At 44.9% G+C, this 16,355-nt stretch overlaps 1 protein-coding gene across 1 annotated transcript in view; it reads left to right on the top strand.

Annotated features, from left to right (window-relative positions):
* The window catches only part of LOC137376883 (mucin-6-like), a 36,271-nt gene extending 22,959 nt beyond the window's left edge, over positions 1–13,312 (top strand). The window contains exons 4-5 of the mRNA XM_068045840.1: positions 8,362–8,466; positions 13,289–13,312. Coding sequence (XP_067901941.1) covers positions 8,362–8,466; positions 13,289–13,312 — 129 coding nt within the window. The remainder of the gene's footprint in view (positions 1–8,361; positions 8,467–13,288) is intronic.
* Positions 13,313–16,355: the final 3,043 nt, after the last annotated feature.

Here is a 16,355-nt window from a genome sequence, read left to right as displayed (position 1 = left end):
GTGCAATTAAAGTTTTGGTGAAAGTTTTTACTCATTTATGACACTAAGTAAATCATATCCAGGCCAGATCAAGTAACTGATAGTTTTGCTAACTTTAATATTGTGAACTTTAATAAACTAAGAACTGCATTTTATGGATTGGAAATTGTGGCACCACTATTTGTGTACTAACTACAATCTTGGTAAAATATTGATTAAGTACAAAATGTCATTGTTACGTTTTTGGATTTTTGATTTGGGAATGAGCTGTGTTAAAGTGGCTTGATTTAAAATGTGTACTAAAGGAAACAAGCCACTTGGTAGAGTGTTCCAGCTTACAGATTGTTTCAGACTGATGCAGTGAGGGTGAATTGTCTCATCCTAGTCAGGATTTTCCCCTATTCATTTTAAGAACAACATAAGATGTTTTCTTTAAACCCCCACTCCAAGGGGATGAGATAGCTGACTTTTATTCTTAGATCTAGTGGTGAATCACTGATGAGGGAAGGATCAGAGGGAAAGCCCTCACATTGTTTAGGTACCCAGAAAAAAGGGTAATTATACATAGGCAGACAGTCGGTGAGCTCGGACTAGGGAGGAAGCCTGGCCTAATGAGGGAAAATTCACCAATCTCAAGCCCAGAGCCAGTGAGGATTAAAATGCTGACCAGGAAGTAGTTAAACAAGCCTGTTAATAGACATAGTGTGGCATATTCTTTTATTATTTTTATTATTCTCAAGGGTGTTTCTGAAGTCAGTTGATTTATGGTGAAGTTTCATTTAATTTGTTACTCTATGTTAACTTGCTGACTGTAAAATAAAGCAGACTAACAATTTGTATCAGGCCTTATGTCATTAAATATTTCAATTGTCTTTAGATACATTATAAAAGCATATATTTCAGGGCACATGTGAAAAACACCATATTCTGTATGGATTACAAGCAGATCCTGTTGGGCGGCACAGTGGTTAGCACCGCAGCCTCATGGCTCCAGCGACCCGGGTTCAATTCTGGGTACTGCCTGTGTGGAGTTTGCAAGTTCTCCCTGTGTCTGCGTGGGTTTCCTCCGGGTGCTCCTGCTTCCTCCCACATGCCAAACACTTGCAGGTTGATAGGTTAATTGGCCATTATAAATTGCCCCTAGTATAGGTAGGTGGTAGGGAAATATAGGGACAGGTAGGGATATGGGATTAGTGTAGGATTAGTATAAATGGGTGGTTGATGGTCAGCACAGACTCGGTGGCCGAAGGGCCTGTTTCAGTGCTGTATCTCTAAACTAAACTAAAGAATGTTAATATGCTTAATATTGCTTAACGTACATCAGTGAGCACAGGGGTGATGGTTGAATGGGACTTGGTGAGAGTTCACGGGCAAAGAGTTTTGAATAACCTAAAGTTTTTTTTTAAATTCATTCGTGGGTCATGAGCGCCACTGGCAAGACCAGTATTTGTTGCCTATCCCTAAATTGGCCATTGTAAATTGCTCCTAGTATAGGTAGGAGAATTGTGGGGATGTGGTAGGGAATATGGGATTAATGTAAGATTAGTATAAATGGGTGGTTGATGGTTGGCACAGACTTGGTGGGCCGAAGGGCCTGTTTCAGTGCTGTATCACTCTATGACATGTGGAACTGATGCTGTGTTTTTGGATGATGCTGCTAAGTGGCAGCATGGAGAATTTTTTTGCTCATGAGATCTGGGCAGCATTTATTGCCCATCCCTTATTGCCCTTGCTCTCCTTTTCTTCTTTTAAGAAAACGTTTTACAGTTGAGAAAAGAAGCCAGGGGTTAGTTTTACGTTGTAGAATGAAACTGGAATTATGAGCAGTTTTGGCATTTGAGAGCTGGACCCAATAATCAGACAGATGTCCTTTAAATAGTACTAGACCCTGATGATACTGGGCCCCTGCAGGTGTGTGGAGCCAATGAACAGTGTGGGTAATGCTGGCTGCTTGGAGAAATGATTTACCAATTATTCACCAATTTACTGTGCTGCCCGCAATGCAGTGAGCAGGTATGGCTTAATCATGCACCAAATTCCCTGCACCCGATTTTAGGTCTTATCCAAGTTTGCTAATGGAATGCCTAAGGCAAACTCAAAACTTTAACAAACACATAATGTAAACTGTTGCTATCTCGGCAATGTAACTATAATTAACAACAACATTTTGAAGCCTTGGTAATAGCACAGCACTTTGTTAGATGCAGAATAAGGAATTTCAGGGCCTTGAAGTACTTTCAGGGGTGGTCCCAGAAACAAAGATCACTGAGAAAAGGGTCCTAAGGGTCTGGAAAAACTAAAAGAATGTCTGGGAACATTGGCACTGGTTCTGGTATCATTTGGAAAGTAGTGTTGAGATCAGGGTGTATTGGGAAGGTGTCAGATATAGTACTAGGCTAGCAACGTAGAGTTTGTGAGTTGAATTCTCACCACAGAAGTTGTGAAATTGAATCTGATAAATCAGGAAATTATAATTATGAAATTCCATGTTTTGTTCTACAAATCCGGGCTCAATAATATTCTTCAAGAAAGATGACCAACAGGCCTTGGCCCCTTTCAAACCAAAAGGCATTTTTTTATTTTTTTTTATTTAGAGATACAGCACTGAAACAGGCCCGCCGGCCCACCGAGTCTGTGCCGACCATCAACCACCCATTTATACTAATCCTACACTAATTCCATATTCCTACCACATCCCCACCTGTCCCTATATTTCCCTACCACCTACCTATACTAGGGGCAATTTATAATGGCCAATTTACCTATCAACCTGCAAGTCTTTGGCATGTGGGAGGAAACCAGAGCACCCGGAGGAAACCCACGCAGACACAGGGTGAACTTGCAAACTCCACACAGGCAGTACCCAGAATTGAACCCGGGTTGCTGGAGCTGTGAGGCTGTGGTGCTAACCACTGCGCCACTGTGCCACACTAAATGCATTCTTCGTTACATATGAACACACGAATTAGGACCAGAAGTAGGGCATTCAGCCTCTCTAGCCTGCTCCGCCATTCAATAAGATTATGGCTGATCTGTTTGTGTCTCGAATTCCACACTCCCATCTACACCTGATAACCTTTGATTCCCTTGCCTAACAAGAATCTATCTACCTTTGCCTTAAAATTATTCAATTAGCCCACCTCCACCACCTTCTGAGGCAGAGAGTTCCAAAGTCGCACAACCCTCTGAGAGAAAAAAATGTCTCCTCACTTCTGTTCTAAAAGGGCGGCCCTTAATTTTAAAACGGTGACCCCTACTTTTGGACTCACCCACAAGAGGAAACATCCTTTCCACATCCACCATGTCAAGACTGTTCAGGATCTTATATGCTTCAATCAAGTCTCCCTTCACTCTTCTAAACTCCAGTGAAAACAAGCCCAGTCTGTCCATCCTTTCCTCATAAAACAACCCGCTCATTCCAGGTATCAATCTAGTAAACCTCCTCTGAACCACCTCCAATGTATTCACATCCCTCCTTAAATAAGGAGACCAAAACTGCACACTATATTCGAGATGTGGTCTCACCAATGCCCTGTATAACTGAAGCATAATATCCTTACTTTTATTTTCATTCCCCTCGTAATAAAGGATAGCATTCCATTAGCCTTCTTTATTACTTACTGTACCTATATACTAACGTTTTATGATGACACATGCACTAGAACGCCTAGATCCCTCTGCACCTCGGAATTATTCAGTCATTCTCTGTTGAAGTAATACTCTGCTTTTCTATTCTTCCTGCCAAAGTGAACAACTGCACATTTTCCCACATTATACTCCATCTGCCAGATGTTTGCCCACTCATTCAACCTATCTATTTTGGTTTGCAAGCTCCTTATGTCCTCTTCACAACATACTTTCCTACCTAGAGGTAGCTATGGAGATAGTTGATGCATTGGTGATCATCTTCCAAAATTCTATAGGTTCTGGAGTGGTTCCTGCAGATTGGAAGGTCACAAATGTCACCCCAATATTTAAGAAGGGAGGGAGAGAAAAAACAGGGAATTACAGACCTGTTAGCCTGACAACAGTTTTTGGGAGAATGCTAGAATCTATTCTAAATAATGTGATAAATGGACACTTGGATAGTAATGATATGATTGGGCGTAGTCAGGTTTTCTGAATGAGACATCATGTTTGATGAACCCGTTGGAGTTTTTAATGCCTCTATCTTCCCAGATCTGCTCACCAGCCCCCCAGGTCGAGCAGAAATTAGAATGGGGCCCTCAGCCCGAAAAGGTTGAACAACCCTGAATTAGATGATGGCTGATCTGTGTCTAAACTTCATTAACTGTAGCCCGTAATACCCTATCAATTTCAATATTGATATGTTTAATTGACTCCTGGGGGATGATTTTAGCCCCCGATGAGGATGAGCAGAGGCAGCTGGGCATGAAAATGCATACCGCCAGCCGGAGTACTGTATTCCAGCCCCGGGCCATTTCCCCGGAGACAAGATGGGAGACGGCAGGAAAACTGAGCTACTTAAAGGCTAATTAAGGCAGATTGTTAGAGGCTGACTGGAATTCTCCAGTTGCCCCTGATGGCGTTGGGGAACCTGCCATCTGCCTGGAGGTGCTCTCCCGGTGGCAGACAGGAGAGGCAGGGCTCCGGGCAGGCTTTGAGGCTCTCCCTCCACAATGATGGTCTCACAGCTGAGGGGATTTTTTTATTTAACATCTTAAGGTGCCCTCTCTTTCTCACCTGAAAAGGCAGCTTGCTGCTTCTAAGTGTTGGAAGACCTCCTATTGGCCCTCCAGCTTCAAGAGCCTGCCTGCTGTCCTTAATTTGACACTGAGCCCGCCCTCTGGCCATTGTGGCCAATTCGGGGGAAATGGTTGTGTTGGCTTCTGATCCCCATTAGACCCTTACATCGGGGTCCAGAAGCCCAAGGAGAAAATTCTGTTCCCAGTCTCAACACCTTTTTGGGGAACAGAGTTCCAGATTTCCACGACTCTTTAAGTGTAGAAGTGCTTCCTGACATCACCCCAAAACAGCCTAGCTCTAATTTTAAGGTCACGCCCAACTGTTCCAGACTCCCCCCACCACCCCACCCCCCATACCAGAAATAGTTTCTCTCTATCTACCCTATCATTCCCTTATCATCTGAAACACCTCACTTAGATCACCTATTAAATCTTTTATGTTTAAGGGAATACAAGCCAAGTCTAGGTAAATTTATTGCGAGAGACACGTTTTCTCATTCAAATTTTGCCTCCCCGTGATCTCATGAGAGGGCTGTCAAATCTTCGGAATTTTTTGATTCTGACATTTTTTCAGGGAGCCAGGTCGATGGAGGGGGTGCGGAGTGCTGACACTGATTCTGTGAGAGGAATTTTCATACAACAGATCTGCTTGTGGCGGGAAAGCCGACAGCAGACCGGGAACCCGTTTGTCAGAAAAGTGGCATTGCCATGGCTTTTTCACTCAGCATCCCGCTTTCAAGTTTCCCGACCAATCACAGAGTACGTGCAGGATGACAACCAGCATCTGTCAAAGGAAGGATTTTTAGTTAAAGGGACTCCGACAGGGGTCAGAGTGTTTGAACTCTACGTTGCTTCATGAGGTTTCAGCACCCAGTGGGAAGACTGCCTTACGCTTTTTGATTCTTCCCTGGAGGTCCTGCTGTGGGATCTGAGGGTCCAAAGTGAGGTGCTGCTTTCTGCAGATGGAAAATACCAGCCTCTCAAGCCATAAAGGGCATGGATGGAAGTGGCCAGGGAAGTGAGTAACAGGATTGTGGTCCCTCAAACCTCAAGGCAAATGTTCAATGACCTGATGAGGACCAAACACTTTCAGGTACCAATCCCAACACTCTGATTTCCCCAGCATTCTTCTGCACAGCACTCTTCAAACTGACAAACCTTATAGCTCCACTCATCTGTTGAGGCACCTCCTCACATCCTCATCTGAACTGCCAACACTGATGGTGACACTCATCTTTGTGCTATCTCACACCCATGCCTGGCAGTCCCCCTCCACAATTGGTGTCATTCTTTCCTCTCCATACAATCCATTTCTAACACCGATAACTCTCTGCTTTCTCTTCTTGCTAGAGAAGAAAATGCATAACTTCAAGGCGAGACAGAGCGCTGGGGGTGCCCCCCCCCCCACCGATAGCCACCTTGACAGCTACTAGCAATGGGAAACGGGTGCCCACCTGCTCCACTGAGAAGGAGGTCTTGTTCCAGGAGGTTGACGATATCAGCTATGACCTGCTATGATAGCCTGAACCTCATGAGGAACTGGTGTTTAAACATGTCGAGAAAGCTGATCCCCTGCCTGTAGACTCTGTGTTGGGGGGTTTTGCTTCCTTCAAGTTGGATCTCTGTGTCCATCCTCTCTGTCCTGTGGAGCAGCAAGTGGCTGAGGAGAAGGCAGCTGATGCTTCTGCTGGTGTTAGTCCTGTTGCTGCTGGTGCTCTTTGTGTTGGCTTTGTGGCTCCTCTTGTTCCACATCTAAGGTCCGAGGTAAAGCTGCATACACAGCTCCCAGGCTCCAGTGAGGGCTGACAGCAGGGGAGATCAGATTAAAATGAGTAAAGATAGGCAGGTACGTGAAACTGTTTCCAAAAAAAGTTGACTATCCCCTGTGAAGTAGTGTAATTAGAATCTCAGAACAAGTGCTGTGAGCATAAACCTTTCATACATGCTGGCCAGCAGCTATGCAGTTTCACTGTTTACAACCTTTCCAGTCTGTCAGTATCATTCATCAATTACCCCTGCCTTGTTGTTGCATTGTTGTTCCTGGTAAGTACTACACAGCTTGGGAAACCTGTGTTGAAGCCAGAATCCTGAGTTAAATATACAATTAATTGGTTGTTTGTATATTTGAATTACTGTTAATGCCCTCAATTAGGCATTACAGTCCTACCCTCTCTAATCACTTCTCTCAATCCTCTCTGCTTACCCAAAACTCAAGTAAAAAATAAAATGATGGGGTACCTGGACCACTAATGCCATGTAATGGTAGAAGACCTGCAATTAGAACGTGACATAGTTATTTCTATTTACAATATGGGTATAGGGTTTTCCCAATATTGACATGGGAAGCATGATTAAAAAGATTTATATGGTTAATGTGGGTGGAAAATATATAACATATGCAACAATGTTAACATACTTTATCTCCAGTCATATTGCAGAAACTATTGTGTTTACTGCTGCAGTACTCTATGATGCTGGACTAGCAATCCAGAGGTTGTAAAATCAAATTCTGCCATGTTAAGTTATAAATATAAATTTAATAAATCTGATAATTTGTGGGCTAGCACCAGAACAAGTGACCATGAAGTCTCCTACATTTTTGTTAGAAACCAAACTGATTCACTAATGCCCTTCCAGGAGGGGACTTGCCACCACTACCTAATGTAGCCTATGTTGACTGTGCATGTTCTAAGGGCAAATAGGGATGGGTAGTGAATACTGCCTTGACAGTATCTCTTTCATCCGAAGAACAAAAATGGCCAGAGAATATAGCTACTCATTCCTGTGTTTAGTGTTTTTGTGTTTCTATCTCACCTCTTCTACTTCGCTTGCTGTCTTAGTTTCTTTTGGGCAGGAGAGTTGGGTGGTATAGCATGGGGTGGTTAGGAAAGAAATCCACATACTTCCCTTATTCTTTAATGTTCCCACTAACTCCTCCCCTTTCTACTATCTGCTCATGCTCATCATTACTCCTACCTCCACCCCTTTGAGCTGAACCTTGTATTCAGTCCTCCCCTTATTACACTGTCACTCACCTCATCTTTCATCCTCTATGCACAATACAACCCCACTCGCTGTCCCTGAAGGGTAGGTCCCGACCAAAACAAAGCTTGATGGAGAAGGTCGCAGCTATGATTTCTTTGGCATTGGGATTCTTTGTCTGATGTCACTGTGGGAGTAGTGTCAGAACCTAGGATTTAGTAGAACTGTAGAGAAGAAACCTGAGGTTTGGTCGAAATGAAAGGTGGGCTATGGGCTTTGGCTCTTTGGTATCTGTCAGCAGGGAGGAGAGGCATGAGCCTGAACCCGACCACACTGTATGGCTGGGGACATGCAGGTCTGGTAGTCTGGTAGCACTAATTTGTATTTTACTATGAGATTGCTGCAAACATTATATTTGGTATTTAATGATTGGTTCCTAGAAGTTTATCTCTTTCTTTGTCTGTCCCTCTCTATCTGTCTCTCCTTTGTCAATCTGTCATTCTCACTCTGTATCTTTCCAACTCTCCTCTTTTCCCCCAATGTCACACAATAATTAGAATGTTTACGTTTTTTCACGATCTATAAAATATAAACAATATATAGATGTTTTGTTTATATGAAAATTATTTCTCGGTGGAAGGAGTGAAGTGAATACATTTATTTGTACAATTACCTCTATTTTTCTGTTCTTCAGAGCAATAAGATGCCGAGGCACGGCACTATAGAAGCAGTTTTTGAACGGTGTGGTACTACGTATACAAAAACCCGTTTAACAAGTGTCATCTATGCTACTCATGAGGTAAGCACTGAAAAGAAGATGTAGTTTTGTACTTTATGACAGTGACTATACTTCGAAAAAAATCCTTCATTGACTGTCACACGCTTTGGGAAGTTCTGAGTTATGAGAGGCAGTACAGTCCCAACTGCTTATAGCAATAAGCAATTTTCCCACTTTACATAATGGCTGGTATGAAGCCTGAAGAAAATGTATTTTCTTTTCTCTCGCCATGTAATCAGACACCTCCAGCTCCCAGATTTCCAACCTGTTCAGTGGGAGCGGATCTGAAATCAGCAAAAAGCTTCTGCAGGTGATGGTGACTGGCTATATGTGGATGTAAAATGTGGAAAAGTCAAGTTTGCAAGAAGAATTTTGAATTTAAAGCTGGTTAATGTCTGTGATAAAAGAGTGCATAGAGAAATTCAGTATAAATGTGGTGAGCATTTGTATGAGAAGAGCACCAGCTGTAATTTTTACCCTATGCTACTGAAGTAATTTGCAACAGAATTTCTTCGCAACTGAACAGCACAGTACTTTAAGGTAAGGTTGAAATGAAATAGGCTATTAGAAAAATAAATCAATTTGCTTGCCTCATGATATACGACTATTTATAATTGTGTTATTTAAGGTATAGGGGGTTGCAATTGATCATGTATGGTTACGGCAAATGGGTGATAGCGAATTGGCAACCCATTTTACATCCCACCCAATTTCCTGAACCTCTAGTGCCCGTTTTCCTACTGCCCAATACCCTTAAAGGGACTTGACCTTTTTAGGCAGTTTACAGTATGATCAGGCTGATGTTATGGTTACATTGTTTAAAACAAAATGCTTCCAGCCAAAGCAGAGAGGTCTAGTATGCATAAATATCCAAATAGTTCTGGACAAAAATTAAATGTTAACAAGTGATATACTAAGTGGAGCACATGCATCTTCTATTTTTTATTCCATTATGGAGAAGTGCGGGGTAATTAAGGACAGCCAGCATTGATTTGTTAAGGGAAAATCGTATTTAACTAACTTGCTTGAGTTTTTTGAAGAGGTGACAGAGAGGGTTGATGAGGGTAATGCTGTTAATGTGGTTTACATGGACTTTCAAAAGGCATTTGATAAAGTGCAGCACAACAGACGTGTGTGCAAAGTTAGAGCTCGTGGAATAAAAGAGACAGGAGCAGCATGGATACAGAATTGGCTGAGTGACAGGAAACAGAGAGTAGTGGTTCATGGTTGTTCTTGTGATTGGAGCAAGGTTTATAATGGAGTTCCCTAGGGGTTGGTGTGAGACCCCTGCTGTTTCTGATATATATTAATGACCTTGACCTTGGTATTCAGGGCACAATCTCAAAATTTGTGGATGATACAAAGCTTGCAGATATTGTGAACTGTGAGGAGGATAGCTTAGAACTTCAAAGGGACAGAGACAGGTTGGTGGAATGGATGGACAAATGACAGATGAAATTTAATGTAGAGATGTGTGAAGTGATTCGGTTTGCTAGAATGAACACAGGGAGACAATATAAAATAAAGAATACAATTTTAAAGGGGGTACAGGAGCAGAGGGACCGGGATGTATATGTGCATAAATCATTGAAAGTGGCAGGACAGATTGGGAGAGCAGTCAATAAAACATACAGCATCCTACGCTTTATCAATAAGGTCAGAGAGTACAAAGCAAGGATGTTATGTTAAATTTGTATAAAACACTGGCTCAGCCAGGAGTATTGCATCCAGTTCTGGGCACCACACTTTAGGAAGGATGTGAAGACATTAGCGAGGGTGCAGAAAAGATTCACGAGAATGGTTCTAGAAATGAGGAACTTCAGTTATGTGAATAGATTGGAAACATTGGGACCGCTATCTTTGGAGAAGCAAAGGTTGAGAGGAAATTTGATGGAGGGTCTGGACAGAGTAGATAGGGAGAGATTATTCTCATTGGTGGAAAGATTGAGAATGAGAGGGCACCGATTTAAGGTAACTGGCAAAAGAAGCAATAGGGAAATGAGGAAAAACTTTTTCACAGTGAGTGGTTAGGATCTGGAATGCACTGCCTGAAAGTATGGTGGAGGCAGATTCAATCAAAGCATGCAAGGGGGAATTGTATTATTATCTGAAAAGGAAGAATGTGCAGGGCTACAGGGAGAAGGTGAGGGAGTGACACTAGGCGAATTGCTCCTCCAGAGAGCCAGTACAGACATGATGGGCCAGAGGGCCTCCTTTTGTGTTACTTTGCATTTGTCTGTATTGAACTTCATTAAACAGGGGATCAATTCAGTGCAAAGCTTCTTTGTAAGATCATTGCTGCCTCCACAGAGCTCACAATTCTTCTCCCTTTCCCAGTGTGATGTGATTTGCAAATGTAATAACTTTGCATTGACAATGTGATTCTGTATAATTTTGATAGACGAGGAAAAGGAGGGTCACACAGTAGGCCTCTTGAGATACTTCATTGCATTGTGCCCTTGTTTTCTGTACAACCACCCTCTCCTATCATCTCAGCCACTTACAAATCCAAGTCTGTGTCATATCCGTGATACCACTTATCTTTGTTTGCAAAAGATTTTTCTGTCTTTTGAAGTCAAAGTACTCTGGGGTGAAAATTTGCTATGGCCTTTCTTGGAATTGTTAATCAATGGAGTGCACAAAGCACACACCCCAACTGGAGCCAAATTTCAATAATTTAGGCAACTGCTGATGCCCACTGTGTCTCTACAGGCAGCTTGCCCATTTCAGCAGAATGCATTTTAAGCTGTTTCCCTCATTGGCTATGGTCTGCAAGTAAATTCCGAGGATTCTGGGGGATGGGAAGAAGCCGACAGGAATGGGGACAGTTGTGGGTTAGCAGCAATGTTGCCTCTAATTTTCTTTGTGCTGGGTGAGCTACAAACTCCTCTGAATGCTACCATGGGCAGCTCACATCTTAAAAGTCTTTGAACTTTCACAAAGTGGCCTTTTTATCTAAATACATGGTACATTTCAGATTGCTGCATGGCTGTGCACACATGGTTCGAAGAGTAAACACTGATCTTAGACCACTGGTCCCATTCACTCGCTCCCCAAAGATTCCATTCCACCACCACCTCTCACTGGTCCCAATCCATCTCCCTTCTAATAGTTAAAACGATGCTTGTGGTCTGAGACGCCTCAATCCAAACCCTCTTCTCTTACACATTTCATTCACCCCTCTCTGCACACATGTCCGAACCAAACTCTCTTCCCACTGGTCCCACTCTCCCTCTCCCCTCACAGCATCCCACTCTTGACATTGCTCACATTTCTCTTTCTCTCTCTCTCTTCTATTCAACCTCCTGTCACTGGTTCCATTCTGCGTCTCCCCACACATCCCATGTCCTCGCTCCTCTCACTCATCTCATTCTACCTCCCCTCGCACATCTCCCACTCCGCCTCCCCTCGCACATCTCCCACTCCGCCTCCCCTCGCACATCTCCCACTCTGCCCCCCCTCGCACATCTCCCACTCTGCCTCCCCTCGCACATCTCCCACTCCGCCTCCCCTCTCATTGATCTCCTTCTTGATCTCCTCACGGAAGTACCACTCTCCTTCTCTTCACATCTCATTCGCCATTCCCCCCCCCCCCAAATCTGATCAAAGTACACTCTCCTCTCACTGATCTCCACTTGCCCACTTCTCACACGCCATCCCCTTGCCTCATCCTCACACATCCCACCCTCTCTCTTCTCGCCTCTTCCACTTTCCGGTCATTGGTCCCATTCTACATTTCCGCAGGCATTCCATCCTTTGTCCTATATTTCATTTCACTGCTACTCTCACTTATCAAATTCTCCCTGTCCTTGCACGCCCCATTCTAGCTGTCCTCTCACTGTACTCATTCTGCCTGTCCTTAAACATCCCATTCTCCCTCTCCTTTCACTGGGCTGAATCCCCCTGTCCTCACACATGTCCCACTCCCCCCATCCTGTCACTGGTCCCACGTCCCCCGTCCTGTCACTGGTCCCACTCCCCATGTCCTGTCACTGGTCCCACTCCCCCCGTCCTGTCACTGGTCCCACTCCCCATGTCCTGTCACTGGTCCCACTCCCCATGTCCTGTCACTGGTCCCACTCCCCCCGTCCTGTCACTGGTCCCACTCCCCATGTCCTGTCACTGGTCCCTTTCTCCATCTCCCCATTCACATTTGATTTCTCCCTTCCTCTCATGCATCGCCTTCTCCATCTCCTCACATATCCCAATCTAGCTCTCCTTTCACTGATCCCATTCACCCGCTCCCCACCTGTACCCCCTTGCCTTCTCCCCACCAGCACGCCCCGCCCTCTCTACCTGCACCCTCTAGCCTGCTCCCCACCCATGCCCCATCGCTCTCTTCCCACCTGCATCCCACTCGCCCTCTCCTCACACACGTCTCACTTGTAACTCCCCATCTATCCCATTTCCCTCTCCTCTCATTACACACAGTCCTTTCTCAATCTCTGCCCACATGTTCCATTCACTTCTCACATGTCCCACTTTCCTTCTCACACGTCCCATTCTCCTTCTCTACTGACTGACCTCATTCTATATCTCTCCACACACGTGCCATTTACCTTCGCCTCACACACATACCACTCTCCCTCACCTCTCACACATGCTACTCTCCCTCACTTGTCACTGCTCCCATTTCTGCATCTGCCCACACATCACATTCTTCATCTCCTGTTATTGATCTCTTTCTAGCTCTCCCCACATGCGTCCCATTCTCTCTCTCTAACACATTCTATTCTCTCTCCCTCACCTCTCTCTAATCTTGTTCTACCTTTCCTCCATTCTCCTTGCCCTCTCATGTCCCATTCTATCTTTCCTCTCATTTGTCCTGTTCTCTTCTTCTTAGGCAGTCCTTCAGGAACGAGGATAACTTTTTTCCGCTCCAGAGTTGTGGGCCCTTAGGTGACTGAATAGTCCAATTCTGGATCCACACACTCTGCCACAGATGGGGCAGGTGGTGTTTGGTGAGGCGAGTGAATGGGATGCTCGAATTTCTGAATGCTCCTTCGCTGTTTACTCTTGGTCACTGCCTAGGCATGTCAACGTTGTTTGAACTGGCTGGCATCTTAGCGGATGTTTCTTCTCCATTTTGGGCGGTCTCGGGTAAGAGATTCCCATGATTCAGTGGCGGTGTCACATTTTTTCAAGGAGGCTTTAAGGCCCTCCTGGTAGCCTCTTGCCACAACGGAGCTTGCGGACAATGTAGCCCACCCAACGTAACTGACCAGCTATGAACAGTGTCTCGATACTGGGAATGTTGGCCTGAGAGAGGACACTGATATTGGAGCACCTGTCCTGCCACTGAATTTGCAGGATCTTGTGGAGGCACCGCTGGTGATATCTCTCCAGGGCTTTGAGATGTTTGCTGTAATGTGTCCATGTTTCTGACACATACAGGAGGGCAGGTAAAACTGCGGCTCTGTAGACCATGAGCTTGGTGCCAGGTTTGAGGTCTTTGTCATCAAACACTCTTTTCCTCAGACGACCAAAGGCTGCACTGACACACTGGAGGTGATGCTGAGTTTCATCAGCGATGTCTGCCCTTGCTGAGAGGAGCCACCCAATGTATGAGAAGTGATCCACATTGTCCAGTGGTTCGCCATGGATCTTGATAGTCGGGGGGCAGTGTTGTGCTGCGGGAGCAGGCTGGTAGAGGACCTTTGTCTTCCGGATGTTTAGCATGAGGCCCATTCTTTCATACGCCTCCGTGAATACATCGACGAGGGTTTGAAGCTCAGCCTTTGAGAGCGCGCATACGCAAGTGTTGTCAGCATACTGCAGCTCGATGACAGAGGTTGGAATGGATTTGCTTCTGGACTGGAGGCATCCTATTCTACCTCTCCTCCATCTGGTCCTATTCTACCTCTCCTCTCATTGATCCTATTCTACCTCTCCTCTCACTGGTCCTATTCTACCTCTCCTCTCACTGGTCCTATTCTACCTCTCCTCTCACTGGTCCTATTCTACCTCTCCTCTCACTGGTCCTATTCTACCTCTCCTCTCACTGGTCCTATTCTACCTCTCCTCTCACTGGTCCTATTCTACCTCTCCTCTCACTGGTCCTATTCTACCTCTCCTCTCACTGGTCCTATTCTACCTCTCCTCTCACTGGTCCTATTCTACCTCTCCTCTCATTGATCCTATTCTACCTCTCCTCTCACTGGTCCTATTCTACCTCTCCTCTCACTGGTCCTATTCTACCTCTCCTCTCACTGGTCCTATTCTACCTCTCCTCTCACTGGTCCTATTCTACCTCTCCTCTCACTGGTCCCTCATACCTATGCAGTTGGCTTTATTTAAGTTTATGTTTCATGTTTTTGACTGGACTATGTCACTCTCAAACTTAATGTGGAATTCAATTGTATTATGATCATTTTCTCTGAGAACATCTGTTATTATTAACCTGCCTCAATACATAATACTTGATCTAAAATAGCTTTATCCCTATATGGTTCCACAATGTATTGTTCCAGAAAACTGTCACAAAAGAATTCTACAATCTCATCCTCCATACTACGGGCCAAGTGCTGGAAAATGGGATTAGAATAGATCGGCTTGATGGCCGGCACGGACATGGTGGGCTGAAGGGCCTGTTTCTGTCCTGTATAACTCTAGGACTCTGTGACTATATTTGCCAATTAGATTTGACCAGTCTATATGAAGATTAAAGTCCCCTACGATTATTCCATTGCCTTTGTTACAAGCTCCAATTATTTCTTGTTAAATGCTCTGCCCAACTATTCCTGTCAGGGGGCTGATAAACTATTCTCACCAGATTATTCTGACCCTTGTTATTCCTAATCTCCACCCATACTGGGCTGGATTTCACGAGCCCCCCTGGTATCGGGCTCTGTGACGGGGGGAGCTCGAAGATGGTTGTGGCAGAGGCCAACCACGGAGCCCATGTGGTGGTGCCCACCCCCACCCCCACCCCCACCCCACTTCTGGGCAACGGGATCTAAATTTCAATATTTGAATCAATAAAATGAATACATTTACATATAATTACCTTCAAACGACCGGACCTGCCACGATCTTCAGTGCGGTGGCCAGCTCTCCCGAGCCTTCACTTCCCCGTCTGGGGAAAGCAGGCGTGACGCTGGTGGGGAGGGGGGGTGGAGTTAAGATTTTCAGTGCATGGGGTGAGGGCGGGGTCAAATAAATGTAACGGGTGTAGGGGATGGTGGGAAGAGGTGAATGTTAAACATTCCGGGGGCGGAGGGGAGGTCAGATTTCAAATGTAAGTGTCTTCGTCGGAAAAGGGCAAATAGTTAACGTAATTGTTATTGGGGGATGGGAAAGGGGGGTTAGATTTTTATTTGGTAGGTTTGGGGGTGGTACGACTTAAAAAATTCAAATTGACCGGCAGAGCTGGCTGCTCTTTAAAGACGGCGCCAGCACTTGTGCAAAGGCAGCTGATGCCATTGCCGGCATTGGACAGGCAGCCCTTCCTCAGGAAGAGATGGCGGCGGGGGGTGGGGGGTTTGGGCCAACCTGGCTGTTTAAATGAACTACCGCGCGGGAGATCACAGCAGCTGTGCATCATGGGCCGCCATTTTTTTCGTCTGCCGCTGGGAGCAGCAACGGGCTGTTAAAATCCTGGCCACTGATTCAACTTCCTAATCTTCTGAGCAAAGATCCTCTCTTCCTACTGTCCTTATGTCATCATTTATATCATGTTGTGTACCCTGGAGTACTTATTCCCCAACCTTGGAATCATATGTCTGTAATGGCTTTCAGATCTAAACCATTTATCTCTATCTGTGCCATTCGTTCATCTACCTTCTTACGTATGATTCATGCATTCATATAAAGAGCCTTTAATTTTTTTCATGACTATTCATTGCATGGACATTATTCGCCAATGTACTATGTCCATTCCTGTGCCATTCTGCTCGCCTTTACCCAATTTG

The sequence above is a fragment of the Heterodontus francisci genome, chromosome 14 (genome assembly GCF_036365525.1).
Source record: "Heterodontus francisci isolate sHetFra1 chromosome 14, sHetFra1.hap1, whole genome shotgun sequence".
In the NCBI taxonomy this organism is placed as follows: domain Eukaryota; kingdom Metazoa; phylum Chordata; class Chondrichthyes; order Heterodontiformes; family Heterodontidae; genus Heterodontus; species Heterodontus francisci.
The sequence above is the reverse complement of the archived record's forward strand: the minus strand, read 5'-3'. Positions and strand labels throughout refer to the sequence as shown.